This window comes from Oryza sativa, chromosome 9 (assembly GCF_034140825.1).
Source record: "Oryza sativa Japonica Group chromosome 9, ASM3414082v1".
Taxonomy (NCBI): domain Eukaryota; kingdom Viridiplantae; phylum Streptophyta; class Magnoliopsida; order Poales; family Poaceae; genus Oryza; species Oryza sativa.
Window position 1 is genome coordinate 6,356,523 of NC_089043.1, and position 18,207 is coordinate 6,374,729.

The 18,207-nt window shown below is 42.5% G+C and overlaps 1 protein-coding gene and 1 long non-coding RNA gene across 4 annotated transcripts; both read left to right on the plus strand.

The window, feature by feature from the left end:
* Window positions 1–22: 22 nt before the first annotated feature.
* On the plus strand, window positions 23–14,587 carry LOC136351876 (uncharacterized). 3 transcript variants are annotated; one of them, XR_010735136.1, is made up of 4 exons: window positions 23–178; window positions 338–441; window positions 12,956–13,052; window positions 14,294–14,587. It is a non-coding gene; the product is annotated as an uncharacterized lncRNA (long non-coding RNA). The 3 variants fall into 3 exon arrangements; XR_010735135.1 differs by lacking the exon at window positions 14,294–14,587 and having other exon boundaries at window positions 12,956–14,119; XR_010735134.1 differs by lacking the exons at window positions 12,956–13,052; window positions 14,294–14,587 and having other exon boundaries at window positions 338–647.
* A 1,429-nt stretch (window positions 14,588–16,016) lies between these two features.
* LOC136351667 (uncharacterized) lies at window positions 16,017–17,157 on the plus strand. The gene has a single exon (XM_066303928.1). The coding sequence runs from the start codon at window positions 16,085–16,087 to the stop codon at window positions 17,066–17,068; it is 984 nt and encodes a 327-aa protein (XP_066160025.1). The 5' UTR covers window positions 16,017–16,084; the 3' UTR covers window positions 17,069–17,157.
* Window positions 17,158–18,207: the final 1,050 nt, after the last annotated feature.

The window sequence follows — 18,207 nt, forward strand, 5'->3', positions numbered from 1 at the left end:
CAACGCTCCTGCAGCCAACCCTAGCCGCCACCACACCTTCCGTCCTGCGCCCTTGCCGCTGCCGCTGTCGACCCGGTTGCTGTCGCCGTCTTTGCGCCGCCGCCACGGCCATAGCTGGAGGCCGCAGCCGTCGTCATCCATCACAACCGGCGTTTCCTTTCCGTTTTCCTTCTTCCCGGTGAGTTCCTGCTGCTGCTCCTTCTTCTATTGTTGCCGATCTGTGTTGCTGCGGCCTGTGCTGCTGCGGCTGCTGCCGAGCTGCTGTTGCTGTTGCTTGTTCCTTGCTGCTGCTGTTGATCCTAACGTGGCCCTGCTGCTGTTGCTGCTGCTTGATCAGAGAGAAGGGTACCGAGAGGGTGTACAGGAGGAAGAAGGAAAGGAAAAGCAGAGCAACGTTGAGGAATTTCAGCGATTTCGCAAATTAGGGAAATTTGTCGCAAGGTAGTGCTCCTCCACTGCAAAGGAAATTTCTCTTTAGTCCCTAGAAGTATAAGATTCAAATAGAATTTGATTCGATAGCTGCTCGTGCAATTTTTGAGGTGCTTGAATATAGGCTGAAACCGTATATTCAAATCTGGTATTAAACCATCAGGAATCAGCTTAGTTGTCCTAAATAAAGTTTGTAGTCATCGTCGATATCTTTCTAACGGCTCTTGTTTCACTCAATTCCGATAAACGGTTTGGAAGAAACAACAAAAATACTGCTGACCGGGTCCGGAAATCAGGACAGCGATTAGTTTTTCTTAATCTGGGATTTACAGAGGCATAATCTGATTTTCCTCCCAACATGAAAGTTGCAGAGAATTTTGTCTAGATATCCAAAGTTATATTATTTGCTAGATTCCAATAGATGGTTTGCGAGTTACGTATAAAACAGTAAGGGAACTGCTATAGGTTATTTAATACAAATCGGTAAAAAAGTCTATATATTCGAGGTTATCGATTTTAGTAAATATACCTTATAACTGTCTGTCGTGGATGTCCGTATTTTTAGAGAAGACTCTGCTGAAATTTCTAATAATTTTGGGACTTTGTTTTTTAGTGTATTTTGGTGTGGCATTCTAGGTACGTGGTTACCTATGGTCTTACCCTGAACTTTTGCTCTATTGTCATCTCCTAATCAAGGTATTTCTCAGCGTCATAATAACCCCCAAAAAAATGGTATTTTAAACTTAACCTTAGCATAAAAATCATCGGACACACGATTATTGTTACCTTGTTGGTATCGCTGATTTTGAGCGCCACTCATACCTGTCATTGCAAACACAAAAACAACAATAAACAGTGAAGGTTATTCCTAATAATCTGCTACGCGGTGTAGTGGTGCCTCTCAACAACTCAGCCAAATGGAGCACCTTACCAAGCTCTTACGAGTGTCTTACCAACAATGCTAAGGACGGCATAACTTGTGGTTGGTTCATGACACATTGAAGGACATGATGTGGCGATTGCAAGGATTAAAGTGGTGCTGGCCAGAAGTATATATGTGAAGCTTGGGAAGCACAATATATAGTAGCAAAGGAATGCAATTGTGCTAATCAGAAAATGCAAGGTTGAATAATAGTTCAAAGTACAAGTCAATGTATTGGCCTAGCTTAGACTCAACTCTAGCTCAAGCAAGCACCCGACAACACTAACGACTAGATATGAATCAATGTACAACTCTACACTCTCAAACCATACTCAAAAGATGATTGATTTTTTTTCTTCTTCTTTCTGGTGTGGCTTTTTTAAGCACCTTTCTGCCTTTTTTAATTTTTTTTAGGTGCGGCTTTTTTTTCTTTTTTTTTCTTTGCACCTTTCTGCCTTTTCTTTTTTTAGTAGGAACCGATCAATGACCTCAACTAGGGACTCAAATGTAAATATGAACAGTACAGGGACTCAAATGCAAAGCGCAAAACTAAAACTAGATCACCTCAGTAATGGAATGCTCACATCACATAGGTTCCGTTTTCACCAAAATATCTCAAAACCGACATAACAGAAAGAATTTCTCTAAGATGTAATAGAGGTTCGCCTCTCCGTGGAGAAAATAACATGGAAAATAACGTGAGGATGGGAGGGTTCGGTCAACTGTATGATTCGGCTTGGTTTTGGAGTGGTCCCACGTGAAAAATTAGGAAAACCAATCTATTATATTAGCAACCAACCGAAACCAATCTATATTTTCTCATGTTCTTTCTCACGTGAACAAGACACACACGGTACGGTAAAGGAAACCCTACCCCTTCATGCAATCATGCAACTTCACAACCTGAAAGAACCTTAATGTCGCCTAGAGGGGGGTGAATAGGCGTTCCTAAAATGTATCACAACTTCATAGCATATTAGAACGATAAGAACTTTCGGTTCAAATAAGAACTTCCGATATGAGATTGGAAGTTCCGGTCTCAATCGAAAAGTTTGGCGGATAATGTAATAAAACACTGGCTATGAACTTGTAGCTCAAATAAACAAAATGTATATGAATCAAAAGGTGACAAATAAGGTATCTAAACAAGATATAAGGTCACCAACTAAATCAATTAAGCATGCAAGTAGATCGGGTAAAAACAAGTTCAAGCATAATATGAGAGAATGCACAAATGGGCAAACCAAGAGAGGAGACGCGTGATTTGTTTCCCGGAGTTTGGATCCACGGATCCTATGTCTCCGTTGAGGAGCCACAAGGGCCGGGCCTATTTCGACCCTTTCCTCACGAGGTTGCACAAATGCACTCCTCGGTTTCACTCTTGATTTCTTCCCTTGCGGAAGCGAAATCGAAGCCTTCACAAACTTTCCGTGGCACACCACAACCTTGGGTGCTCACCGGCGACGCCTAACCGTCTGGGAGACCTTAGTCCCCAAGAGTAACAAACACAATCGAAGATTTGCTTGCTATGAACTCGAGTGCTCAAAGTGTGGAGTGAAGCTCACTAGCTCTCAACTTCTCAATCACTCAATCCAACTCTTTCCACTTCTCAAATCCCTCTCACAAAGAGGCACCACAAAGGATGGAGTGAAGCTCACTAGCTCTCAACTCCTCAATCACTCAATCCAACTCTCTCCCCTTCTCAAATCCCCCTCACAAAGAGGCACCACAAAGGTAGGGAAATGGGGAGGGCTATTTGGCTTTGGATGTGTCTAAAACTCCCCAAGAGCAGCAGCCACTCAAAGGAGGGGTGGAGAAGTTTATATACCCGAGCCCCTCAAAAAACTAGCCGTTGGAGGCCAAGACTGTAATTTTCGGAGTTTCCGAAAAGCATTTTCAGACAAGTCCGAAAACTTACATAAGCAAATCTCAGATTCACAGCCGTTTTCGGAATGTCCGAAAATTTTCGGAGTTGTCCGAAAAATTTTCGGAGTTTCCGGTAATTTTTCGGACTTTCCGAAAAGCACAGAGTAAAACGACTATAACTTTTCGCTCGGGAGTCCGTTTTTGATGAACTTGGACTCTATGGAAAGCTCACTCAGAGGACTACCCAACTCAACCAAAAACAAGGTCTAAAACCACTCAAAGGATAGGTTAAAGCTTGGGTTTCTCTCAAGGTAGCACTATGATAGGTCACTTTGAGCACCGAGACATACACAAACACCTCGACGTTGCATCCCTCTTAATAGTACGACATTCCTAAACTCAAATGTAAACAAGAAGATAATTATACCATTAGGAATGCCTTTTTTCCATCTTTCTTTCATTGTCTTGAGGGACGCCAATGCCGATACCGTTTTACCATATATTCTTCAAATGATTGATGCGGTTACTTGTAGCTTCAAATGGTCTCTCACGGTCCATCATGACAAAGCCGTCACTTGCCCTTCACCACCGGATTTGGTTCTTCGGTGCTAAGCCCCTTGCTTGCCCTTCACCGCCGCATGGTCCATCGCGACCGAGCATCGCTTGCCCTTCACCGTCTTGCCATAATAGCCACTTCGTATCACACATCTTCAATATCTTCACTTTGTCATTCTTGGTATTGTTAGGTGTAATGATATCACTTGAGCATCAACACCTTTGTAATCCTTGGGACCTATTTCTTTCATTCAACTCAATAAAATTATTAGTCCCAATGATCCGGTTGTCAACCTCCACATGTTGACCAACCGATCGCATGTGTAAAAGGATATGAATAAATGATGAGTATTAATCAACACCACAATTGTCATATACTCAAATATATGTTCAAATGTAAAGATCCCAATTAAATGAAGGTGAATAACTTGGATCGATTACATGTATAACTAAAGTATAGGATTTGCTCCCCCTAAATGTATGCATACAAAATATTTGTGTAAAGCAAGAGTATGCATAACAAGATATTAAACATTGAGAGCTTATCCTATACAAGAATAGAAGGCATTTCTCAAATATAGATATTAAAATCAAAACATACCTTAATCATCTCCACGTTCTCAATGTAAATAGACTAAATAAGAGATAATACTCAAACAAAATATTAGTCTCACATGCATATGCCAATCACGTGGAAATATTATATACGAACATATCAATATGTATATGAAGAGAAAGAGTGATACATATAGCTTGATCTCCATGCATTTCATCCTTGTGATTTAGGTCCACCAACACTCCACTTTCATATCCACATGAGACTAGGCAAAGAAATGCTTATAAAAACATTAGTCTCACATAATTGAATTTGTTATTAATCATCAAAACCAAATCAATGGCACTTGAACTTTCACAACCGACCAATGAAAACTTGTGAAAACTATAAAAACGGAAACCCTGTGATGAGTAGATTCGATTTTTCAAGGTCCCGGCAACAACCGACGAGATACAAAACTGGACCCAAAACTGACGTACAACTCAGACTTGAGTGATCAAACTTAGATCTAAGTGATGAACAGATGCAATACTCAAAACTAAAAAAATTAAATCTAAAACTAAACCAGCACTCGGCATGACGATGCAATCTAGTATTCAACAAAGCTAAATCTAATAGAACAATGCAACGGCTCAAATTGTCTAGGTAAAGAATAAATATTTTTGTGTGGCAATTTTCTGGTTATGGGAAGATAAATTACCTAATGGGCAACCACGCTCTGATACCAACTGATGTGGACTAGGGTTCCCAATCTTCCGATAGGTATCGATAAACAGTTGATTTGGGCGGAGTCGCGACACAACTCGATAGATATTGATAAACAGTCCGTTTGAAGTTGATGCTGTCAGGAGGCCCGAATCCAAATCCAAAACATGTAGAACTTTATCTCTTGTATTCTATGGACCAAAAGTGACGTGGTGAAGCAGAAGTAGACTTTTGGAAGGTCTTGATTTGGTCCCATATCAACTTCTTTGATCTTCCATGCATTCGTTAAGTTCGGTCTCTTTTCCTTCGCCAAGCAAGTACCTCTGCAAATGAAAACACACAAAACCCATTGTATAGCAGCGTTTGTTCAAATATATAACAAGTAAATCTAATATAGAACATATGCACCTTTGGTTGATAAATACATAAGATAGTCATGGTTATATCCAAGCTAGTTGTGTCCTCATCACTATAGGGATCCTCATCGCTGCAACCCCATCCGCTCAAATATGCTTCTTCTCCACTAGCTGATTGACCATATGGGCCCCTAGTCAGGGGTCGGATACCCGGAGGGGGCAGAACCGGGGGATGATTTCACTCCGTTCGTTGCTTTGGGGCCAGGCCAAGTGGAGAAATCGTTGCCAACCCTAGACATGGTCATCTCGTTCATTAGATAAACGTTAAAACAACTTTTCTTAATGGAGAGCTATATAAGGAGTTGAGATTTATATGGATCAGCCTGATGGTTTTGTAGTAGAAGGTCAAGAAGGCAAAATGTGCATGTTGTTCAATCTTTGTATGGTATAAAACTAGCTCCAAAGTAGTGGCATGAGAAATATTATAGAACATTGACATATGCATCATTTGTAATCAATGAGACAAATAAATGTGTATATTATCGAGGTGAGGAACTTATTCTGTGCTTATATATTGATGACATACTGATCTTTGGGACGTTAAATCATTCTTGTCTCAAAATTTTGATACGAAGAATTTGGGAGTAGCTGATGTTATTTTGAACATTAATCTAATTAGAGGTGAGGATGGAATTATACTCTTGCAATCCCATTATGTGGGAAAGATCTTGAGTCGCTTTGGCTATATTGACGTTAAGTCTCTTTTCTCCAACACTTTATAATCCTAGTTTATTGATTCGCAAGAACAAGAGAATTGATAGGAATCAATTGGACTACTCCCAAATAATTGGCTCACTTATGTAATTAGCTAGTGCAACTTTGCCTAATATCTCCTTTACTGTTAGCAAATTGAGCCGTTTTACCTCTAATCTGGGATATGACCATTGGTGTGCACTTGAGAGATCACTACAAGGTTTTCGGGCTAATGCCACTAAATTTGATGCAACAACGTGATTTTCATTACAGTACTTAGGGGTTATTGCGACCGTACTATAATTTGGTTGCGATAAGGGGGCATATTACCACTAATTGTGTAGTGTTGCGATTTAAATTTTTTCTTGTTGCAATAAGTCAGATATATCGCAACAAATATATTTGCGTTGTAATTAGGGTGACGATATTGTCGCGCTTTTTGTTATCGTTGCAACAGTTATCCATGTCGCAACGAATTTAGAGCGTTATTATTAGAGACATATATATTGCAACGCAAAACTACATTGTTGCAAATGAGTCTATAGGTATTGCAGCGCAAACCTAAATCATTGCAAATAAGTCTTTAGGTATTGCAACGCAAACCTGAATCGTTGCAATGATACTTAGATATTGCAACAAACACCATAAATCATTGCAACTTACAAGGTTCTATCGCAACAATATTCCGTCATTGCTATAGTATAACGATTCGTTGCAATAGATGAGATTGGCGGTGCCATTGGCACGCTTAACCTGACCATTACTCGTAGGATGCGCTACAGAAGCATAATAGATCTTGATGCCAAAGTATTCACAAAAGTCTTTAAAAACACCACTAGTGAACCGAGTTCCATTATCCGTAAGAACACGATTAGGCACGCCAAACCGATGCACGATATTGATGAAGAAATCACGAGCTTTGTCGGCTGTAATAGTAACCACTGGTTTAGCTTCAATCCGTTTGCAAAACTTGTCAACTTCCACAAAAAGATGAGTAAGGCCACCTGTTGCCCTCTTGAAAGGACCAACATATCCAGCCCCTAAACAGCAAACGGCCATGACAGTGGAATAGTTTGTAACTCTTGAGCTGGCAAATGAGTCTGTCTAGCAAAAAACTTGACAACCTTCACATGTCCGCACGATATTCTCAGCATCGGTCACCACTGTAGGCTAGAAAAAACCCTATCGGTATGCCTTGCCGACTAATGTGCATGCTGCAGCATGATTTCCTCAAACTCCCAAATGAATGTCTTGTAGCAATTGTCTATCCTCATCGAGAGAAACACAATGTTGTAAAATACCAGACGGGCTTTTCTTGTATAACTCAGCTTCAACCATAACATAAAGTTTGCTACGTCGAGAAATACGTTACGCTTCATTCTTGTCTTAAGGAAGTTCTTGCTGAGTCAAAAATTTAATAATTGGCTCTCTCCAGTCGGCGTCAATCATTCCAACTTCCTTGGCCTATTCATCCTCAATCTTATTCTTCTTCGGTGCAATCGGCTCATAAAGATGCTTAATAGAAACATCAGAATGTGATGCTTCCCTTTTAGATCCAAAGTTAGCCAATCTGTCTATTGCTTCATTGTTATTCCTAAGCACATGAGTTAACTCCAAACCATTGAATTTGTCTTCAAGCTTGCGAACTTCTTGTCGGTGGGCAGCCACATTATCGTCGAGATAGGAACAATCCTTCATAACTTGATTAACAACTAAGTGAGAATCACCACGAACTGCTAGGCGCCGTATCCCTAAAGACACAGCAATCCTAAATCCATGAAGTAATGCTTCATACTCAGCTACATTATGGGACGCTGAAAAATGAATCCACAACACATAGCTAAGCTGCTCTCCAGTCGGGGAAATTAATACAACCCCAGCCCAGTGCCTGAAATTCTTTTCGACCCGTCGAAATGCATAGTCCAGTACTCCAAGTTTTCTGCAGGTGTGTCTTCCTGGCACTCAGACCACTCAGCGAAAAAATCCGCTGAGGCTTGAGATTTGATCGAAGTACGTGGCTTGAATGATATGTCCAAAGACATCAACTCCAAAGCCCACTTTGCAATTCGACCAGTCGCCTCACGATTATGAAGAATATCGCCGAGTGGAAAAGATGTGACCACCTTGACCGAGTGACTTTGGAAATAATAGGCCAATTTCCTGACGGTAATTAAAATGCCATATAACAACTTTTGTACCTGAGGATATCTTGTCTTGGAGTCGACGAGAACCTCGCTAACTAAGTAGATCGGTCGTTGAACTTTTTTAGCATGGCCTTCCTCTTCTCGTTGAATTTCATCCTGAACGCACGTATGCTAGCAAAGGTCTCTTCCAAATCAACGATCAAGTCATCCTTGTGCTTGGTCTTGATTATGACATAGTTCACATAAGCTTCCACATTACGGCCAATCTAAGTTGAAAAACATCTCTGAATCACGTGTTGATAAGTTGCTCCGGTGTTCTTCAAACCAAACAGCATAGTGATATAGTAGTAGGCACCGAACGACGTGATGAATGAAGTCCTCAAGCAGTCAGACTCCTTCAAGCTGATCTGGTGATATCCTGAGTAGCAATCCAAAAAGCTGAGTAACTCGCAGCCAGCTGTTGAATCAACTACATGGTCAATACGAAGCAATCCAAAGGGATCGTTAAGGCATGACTTGTTGAGATCCGTGTAGTCAACACACATGCGCCATTGCCCTGCTTTCTTCCGAACTAGAACCGGATTAGCTAGCCATTCTGGATGAAAGACTTCCTTGATGAAGCCTGCTGCTAATAGCTTGGTCAACTCTTCCTTGATTGCATCCTTCCTGTCTTGTGCGAAACGGCAGAGTCGTTGCTTTATAGGTATAGCATCTTCATTAACAGGAATAATTAACTATTTGCCACTCTTACGAGTGGTGCTAAATTATTTGCCACTGGACCCACATGTCATAGACACATGAGGGCCCATATGTCATAGACAACGAGTGGCAAATAATTAATTGCCACATCTTAAAAGTGGCAATGAGTTAAATGTCCCTCGTTAACATTTAAGAAGTGCTAATCACCTCTCTAGGAATTAATACCAGGCATATCACATGGTTTCCACGCAAAGATATCTTTATTAGCTTGAAGAAAGGTGATAAGCGCGCTTTCCTATTTACAATCTATCTCAGCGCCTATTACAACAATTTTGGTAGGATCAGATAGATCAAGGGGAATTTTCTTGGTCTTCGTGTCGCCTTCTCCGGTCTTGGGTAACTTGGTAGCAGGCACTTCACCCTCAGCCGATGTTGATGCAGCTAGTCTGATTTCTTCACGGCCGAGTGCTATCTCGCGAGTTCGAGCCATCTCGCAGCTTTCCTTGTCGCAGGTGACGGCTTGCTTGATATCGCTTCGCAGAGATATGACTCCTTGTGGCCCTGGCATCTTCATCATCATGTAGGTGTAGTGTGGGACATCCATAAATTTGGCTAACGTCGGGCGCCCAAGTATAGCGTGATAAGCCGTTTCGAAGTCAACGACCTCAAAACAAACATTCTTTATACGAAAGTTCTCCCGAGTGCCGAAAGTAACCGGCAGAGTGATCTGGCCGAGTGGCGTAGATGACAACCCCGGGATGACTCCATGAAAGGGCGCACTACTCGGTCGCAACTCAGTCCTTTGGACTTGCATCTCGTCTAGAGTCTTGGCGAAGAGGATATTGAGTGCACTACCACCATCAATAAGAGAACGCTTGAGCTTGACATTGTGAACCACTGGGTCTAATACTAGGGGGTACCGCCCCGGGTGGACCACTCGGTCGGGATGACCCGAGCAGTCAAACTTGATTAGAACTTCAGACCATCAAAGATATTGAGGTGTTTCTGGCTGGACGATGTTGATCTCCCTGTCGGTTAGCTTCTGTTTCCTCTTAGACGGCCCCGCGAAGATATGATTTAGCTCTTTCCGGTGGTCTTGAAAACCAGGGGGTCCTTGATCAGCGACATCTTTCTTCTGAGTTGAAATACTCTACTCTCCGTCAGTTGGCTTCTTAAGTTGCGAAGCATATTGCTCGGCAAATCGCTTGTAGATGAAACAGTCCTTCGCAGCGTGCTTGGAGAGTTTGTATGATGCGAACATGGGCCATTCATGATCTTGTCGTAAGTACTGACATGCGGTCTTTGGTATGACGAATGTGTTGTTGTAGCCACTAGATGCTCGGGCTTACGCTTGCGATCCTTGTGACTGGTTCCGCTTCCACTTGCCCCATTGTTGCCACCGTCCTTCTTGGATTTCTAGCTGCTGCCCGACTGCTTGGAGGCTTGGACAGCATCATCTGACTTGGCGTACTTGTTGGCCTTTTCGAACATTTGCTTGACCGTCCTAGGAGGCTTGCGTCCAAACTTACCGACAAGTAGGTCGTTGCAAACCCCTTTGGTAAACGCAGCAATGATGTTGTCATCGGTGATGTCGGAGATCTTGTTACGTTGCTCAGAAAAACGCTGAATATAGTCCCTAAGAGATTCATCAGGTCTCTGGATCATGTTGTAAAGTTCGAAGTGAGTACTTGGCCGCTCGAATGTGCCTTGAAAATTGGCGATGAAGTGGTCATGGAGCTCGCCCCAAGAACCGATTGTGCCTCGTGGTAACACAGCGAGCCAGTTCCGGGCCGAATCAGCTAGCAACCAGTAGATAATTCACCATTGCCTTTCTACCTCCTCCTTTTGTGTGGATTACGAGAGTGTAGACAGTGAGCCATGACTCGGGGTCAGTTTTGCCGTCATACTTCTCGATACTAGTTGGCTTGAAGCCAGCTGGCAAATCCACTCGACGCAGGTCGCTTGTAAAGGCAGCAACTCCTTCATCGTTCGCGTCATAGCGATCCAGTGTGTGGGGGCGTCGTCGGTCGTCTCTTTCTGCTCGGTGACGGTTGAGGGTGTCACGTAGGTCAACAGGCTGCCATTGTCGAGGGGAGCAAGGCCGTTCATGGTCGGCACGACGCTCTCGATGTCTGTCAGCAGAAGAGTGAACGGATTGCTCCCGGTGAGCCCTGCCCTCGTGCGGCGATCTTGACTTGGTAACGCTGAGACTTGGTTGATGATAATCCCAAGATCGGGGAGGTGAAACCCGACTGCCAGATGGTGTACGAACTGAAGCAGAGGGCTGCCGAGTACTTCGCGAGCCAATTGGGACCGACGCAGCAATCATCGTCTCTGTTTGATTGAGAATTTGAGCAACATTTTCTGTTGCTCCAGTTGCCATGAGGGTATCCAAGAGCGTGATTGCTGTAACCGCATTCTGCTGTGGGGTACAAAACACATTAGTGCCATCGATGTTCTGTTGTCCAATCAACTCATGTGCTCGACACCCAGATGCCAAAGCACGTAGCCTTCGTTCCTCAGCCTCTCTCGCTAGCCGCTCGCCCTCTTGCTTCTCACGCCGCAATCTGGCTTGCCCTTGCTCTTGCCGTTCCCGCTCCAGCCTGAGTCGCTCGGCTTCTTGACATGCTCATTCCTCATTGGCTTCACGCGCAAGGAGCTGTTCTTCCGTCTCATTGTCGGCCATAAAAACGCTAAAAAAGAGAGGAGTGTAGTCGTCTTCATAGTTGTCACCAAAGACTTCATCAAGGTCGTCGTAATCGTCAAAATTGTTGAAGTCATATTCGTCATCGAAGTCACCGTAGTCGATATTCTCAGTCGGAGCATGAGAATCAATGCTTGGAGTGCTGAGGTATTCTTCAATTTCTTCTGTATAACACGATCCGAGTCGTTGAAGGATTACGCCGACTTACCTGGAGAAAGATCCGACTGTGGTTGAAGCTGAGTCAGACCTAGGCTTGTGGGGAGAAGGCGCTCTTGAACCGAAAACAGCAGCTAGATCATTTGGTAGCCGCATCATGATTAGTGGATAAACTGCGCCGTCTTGATCTAATCTTGAAGATGAAAACGTAGAGGTCCCATCCGAGTGGTTTGAAGCCAACTCAGATGAGAAAACCGTAGAGTAGATCTCAGCCGAGTCCGGGAGACCGAACGGGGCCGAACCGTCATCTCTTCTCGACTGGTTTGAATCCGAGTCGAGAAGAGAGATCTTGCCGAAGCTGTCGGTGATGAAGTCAAGGCTGCCTAACTGGTACGCCTGCCCGGGAGGGAAGGCGAAGTCGTCGATGCCCGAAACGAATCCCATCACACTAGTCGGCGAAAAACTTGACGCTTCCCATATCTGGCGCGCTAACTATCAAAACAAGATTTCGGCAATACTAAAAGGGGGTGGCAACCAAGCTAGGATAGTGGATGGCTCTAGAGACAAAGGTTTATACAGGTTCAGGCCTTCTCTATGAGAAGAAATACCCTACTCCTGTCCGAGGAAATATTCCTCCGAGTGTATTATTGATGTGATAATCTGGGGAAAAAGTTATACCCTTAGGAGCACCCGGACCCCTCCTTATATAGAAGGAGGAGCCGAGATTACAATGCATAGCCCATATACCTTACGGCTTAGGCTAACAGATATTTACAATTATAACCGACTAGGACTACGGGATATTTCCTTGATATACAAGTTAACATAATATCCGACTCCTTTCCTAAACATATTCTATATGTATAAACTATCCCCTGTAACCAATCGGATATCTATGCCATATGGGTATGTGGTACCCATAATCTCCACAGTTGATTTCCTTCTATTCACTTTTTGATTTTCATCAAGGGAAAGATTCAAACTACCTCACTATTTTCTTTTTTTGTTTTTTATAGCAATTTTTCTATGAACTACCCATACATAGTCATGCACATATTTTGCTACTACTCTTTCTTTGCTTGTCAAGGATATTAACTCTATCAATGCCAGCATTGAGTGCAGCTGTTTGGGTTTACAGACAGAGGATAGAGGGGAGGGGCAAAAGAGAAAAGTCCGTGGAAAATGGGCTGGTGCCTCATTGAGCAAGGTTTGACGCTGTGCCATGCCATATAATTGATAATGTACGCACTTTTGTGTTTTTTTAATCGTTGTCTCAAATGAACTAACAACTTCGATACGCATTACAAATGTACAATAGAGCTTTTCGTATTTTCAACAAAAATATTTTCTATGATATATATATTGCATAACGTACAAATGGAAATATTTTGATTTAGTTCCAAGGTGATATGACTGGTTTATTTTTCTTTGCTTATTATTAGGAACCAACACACACATATATGTAATATAAATATAAATTTGTAAGAATATTTAGTAGAGCAGTGAATTTACTCTTGTGCAGCCTAAAGTAGCCAAAGGTCACCAGCATCTTTCTCTTAACATTATTTTTCCCCATCTTTTTTTTTTTTGCGATTGCTCTTACGGTTCTTTTAAATCTTGTATGTGCCATCATTGTGTACTATGCAGCGCTTGTTCTAGAAATATTTATCCAGTTCCATAATTTTTTATTTCTACTTCGATGAGGAGGGCAGGTGTGCTTAGTAGCTTACAGTACCAAATATGAAGTTAAAAGAAATTTAGACTCTATATTACCCCTTTTTATCAAATATTAAAAAGTGCTCTAAGTGCAGACTCCTATTGGAGTTGTGAGTATTTGTATACATGACCCTGTCAAATTGCTACTAATTGTCCAGGAAACTTATATCAATATGTTACCCCAGCTACACTCATCTGCTATCAGAATAGGGCTAACTGAAATTGGTACATTAATTGAGCCCCATTTTTCAAAAAGGTTTTAACATATATTGTAGTACATGAAATTTCAATTCCTTTTACTTGCTAGAAAGTAAATACCGTGCAATTGCAACTTTGTTAAACAACAAATATATCCACTGGTTTGTGAGTAATGTTTTGAAAATTATATTATATCATGTAACAATTTCATCTCTTTTTTTTACCAAGTCTATCTTATGAGTTTTTAGCTTGTGTTTTGTATTCAAATCTTGATGTTTTCATGCAGTCAATCTTGACAAGAATGTAAGCATCTTTTTTTTCCATGGATTTCATTGTTATGTTATAATCTGGTGTGGAATATGGGAATGTCTACTTTGTACATTATGAACATACATGTACCTTTGTTGGCTTGAAGGTAGTGTGATTTACCAGAAAGGGTTTTATAGGAATTAATCATCCAAATTGTCATTTTACTATAGTGTATGAAACTCTATTTTTATCTCGAGATTTTTATGGAGTGTACCGCCTTTTCAGGTCACTATTGTTCTCTCTCTACACATATAGAACCAAACGTACCTTGCACGTGCACGATAACTAGTTGTATATAAAGTATTGCGTGTGTACCTTTATAGATACATGCTGAATCTATTTACGGATTTAGAGGAATTTGTACTTGGATTCGCAGTACTGAGATGTTTGTTTATTTTGGGGTACATTCTATACTACGTTTGTTTATTTTGGGGTACATTCTATACTATGTTTGTTTATTTTGGGATTGATGAGTATGAGAGAACAATAAATACTTTTAATCTACATGGAATTATATTAGTTGTAAGGCCATTGTTTAAGGATTTACTACGTGCCAACTACCTGTACACGCTTGGACCCCAATGTCGAAGTTGAATACTCTGCTGTAAAGCAAAATGACAGCAAAATGAGGCATTAGGTTATTAACCACTTGAGCAACCGTGGATGATCCAGACAAACTACTAATATAAAACGCTAAAGAACCTTTTTCTTGTGCAAGATTGTTGACTACTGTTGCAAATAGTAATAATACAGCGAACGGAAGGCGTGAATCTAGAACATTGTGCATAGGGTTCTCTGTATTTACTTGAGAGGACCCTTGTTCCCCAGTACCACCTCCCTCATTCTCTGGTTGCAAAACTCAATGAGTGCCATCCACAACACATTTAGGATGCATTCCAATGTAGCCTCCGCGATGAAATTTGCGTGGCATGCGAAACAAGGGAAATTCAACAGTATATGATTAATTGACTATTAATTATTACGATACAATCTTAAAAAAATAGATCTACATGATTTTTAAAAAGCATTTATATAAAAGATTTTTTTAAAAAAATATGTGCTTTATAAGTTTGGAAAGCGTACTCAGCATAAATGAGAGAGATACAAATGTGAAACTCACAACTGAAATCAACCTAGTCCGGTTTTCAAACCGTGATTCCGTAGTGTTTCATCCATCGTCTAGTTCCCCAGTTACCAATGTATACCAATCTATACTTTGTACAAATTATAACCCACTAAGTCTAAACCTCAACATGCAACCATGCCACATTATCACCCACTAGCAATAATTGCATATTTAACCTCATGCAACCCATACAATATCATCTACAATTTATTTAATTCTAAAAATCAACATGCAAACATAGCCAATCATCACCCTTTACATCATTTGCACAATATTTTAACAAATTTATCTATTATTTTTTTAATATTTAACATATATTTATCAATATATTTTACGTTAAACGTGGGTATCATTTGTTTCATGGTAAGTACTGATAAACCTTCCTGCTTCATTATTTTTCTCTTTTTATTCCTAACTTAATTGTTAAAAAAATATGCATTGAAAATTACTTAGTAATTCCCGCAGCAAAGCGCGGGGAATCACCTAGTATCAACATAGACTTGCAACCATTTTGAGTTGAATTAGTGAACAGAAAAGGGAGGGAAAAGGCGGGATTAACCGCACACTACTACCGTACCTCATATATACGGATAAAACAACAATAATGCCATATCACAGTCAATAGTCAAACAAAGGAGAGTTGACTGACCTGCAGCCCGGCAGCCCCTAAATTCCAAGTCGCCTCTTGAGTCTTGACGGACCCCTGCCGTCCTGAGACCAATGGTGGACAATGAATGACGACGTTTACAACCACCAAATCCACTGCTCACTGCACACAGACTACTACTACCAGTTTTATTCATCCATCAATTCTATCGAAGCAGCAACCACTCATATCTCATATACACACAAATCTATCTCCCTTATTAGCAGCTCAGCCTCAGCGTGCCATGGCCGGCACAGCAGCAATGAGCTCCTCCTCGTCTTCGTCCCCTTGCATCACCTTCATAGCGGAATCGATGATCCTCCCCACCCGAAACATCAGGCTCTTTGCACCCATCTTCCTTCTAATCTTCTGCCACACCTTCATCTTCCTCGGCATCACCGCCATCCACGTCAACCCTCTCGCGCCCTCCTTGGACAGCATCCACTCCCTCGCGACCGGCGTCCTTGTCCATGTCTACGCGCCAAAGAACACCACCGATGATGGCCAAGGCCAAGCCACAGCGACCGACTCCCTTATTCGAGGTCACGCCATCGTCTACCTTGCGTACCTCGTGAGCAGGCTCACCGTGCAGGTCGTTGCGGTTGTCGCCGGCTGCACGACCTACTCCGGCAAGCGGCTCTCCTTCACCGAGCTGCTCGGCTGGGAGGTGGCAACCACGGAGAAAATCAGAGGACCACTCATCACCGCCATGTTCATGGGCGTCGTCGACCTCTCGACCGCGACTCTCCTCGTCCTAGCGGCACACATGACAGCCTTCGTGGGCGGCTCAAGCATGGCGTCCATCTTAGGCTCCCTACTGTTCCTCGCCGCTCTCGTCCTCTACATCCACCTCGGCGCCGTCATCCCGGTGAGCATCGCCGTGTCATCGGCGGAAGGACGCTGGGCAGCGCCGGCACTCTGGTTGGCGTGGCGGCTCATGAAAGCGAGGAGGAAGGAAGCCGGTGTTCTGACACTCATCGCATGCCTCGTTCCTGCCGCCATTTGCCCGGTGTACACCATTGCTGCTGCCTTGTCAGACGAGCTATTGTTTACATTCTACGTATGGCTGCTGGGTGTAGTATTTGGTTTCTTCCTTCTGCCGGTTGCTCTGCAGCTGCTCTCCACGACGGCAGCCACGGTGTTCTACTACCACTGCGTGGAAGCCCAAGTGGTCGCTCATGTATGTGACGTGTCAGTTGATGACAGGGATGTAGTAGATCAGGTCTGATTTAGTTCCGTCTGTTCATCACAATTTTTATGATAGCTAGTCTGTATTGTTAGCTGAACTGATCTAACACCTTCATATGTTTTTTTTCACACACGTTAATGTTACTGGCCAATCAAAAATAACATGACCACTAAGATCATAAAGGATAAGATAAATACGATGACAGGAAAGAAGGTACAGTGTGGGCTAGTGGAGTCACATTTCCACTCTCTCAAGTCACCTCCACACTATAAATAGGCCTCCACTCCTCACTCTCAAAGACACACCAAGATACAAATCAATGTCACCTTCCTCCGTACTATAACCGGTTGGATAGCCATGATGGATTATCGTAAGGAACTCAGCAATATGGGATGATTTCTCAACATATCAGGAGGGCATAGTTATGAGGTATTAGCCACATAGTTATACAATAGCAAGTGTATACTAAAATGATAATATACTAGGAGTACATAAATGATGATGTTCTTATTTCTTCTCTGCTTAGACTAGACTTATTAACTAGTAAGAGTATTCTAAACTATTCCATCTGTGTGTCAACCTATTCTTATTCTCAATTGATTAGCCCATGCATAAGACTTTGATTTATATAAGTGCGATATGAATTTATAGCATAGAACTCTCTTACCATATCTTTCATTAGGATTAAATAAATACGATACCTTGTAAATACTTTCGGGTGAAATGCTACAGTGGTATAACCATGCGCTTGCGGATTTGTATCTGTAACTCATAAGAATACCGTCTAATATTTCTGGAAACATTGATGGGGTTAAGTTCCTAGTAATATCGTTAAGAAATATCAACAGAGCCTCGAGCGGTGTGGCGGTGACCCTGCTGTGTTAGAGCACGACAAGGTGGGTGGTGCGGCGAAGAGACTCTCACGGTGGAAGGACGGAGGCGACAACGATGCGACCAGGTTGCTTGTAGTTGGACACGGGCATTGAAGGCGTTGAAGGTTGCCTGAGGTGGGCGTTGAAGGTTGCGACAAGCTCCTTTGCACGCGTTAGTCCTCTTGCGCCGGCGGCTTGACGCTGCAAGATGGCCACGCTGGACGGGCTAGTGCGGGGGAGAGGGGATTCATTCTTCTCTCTCACCCTCTCCCTCTCCAACCCACCCACGTGGATGGATTTGGAGCA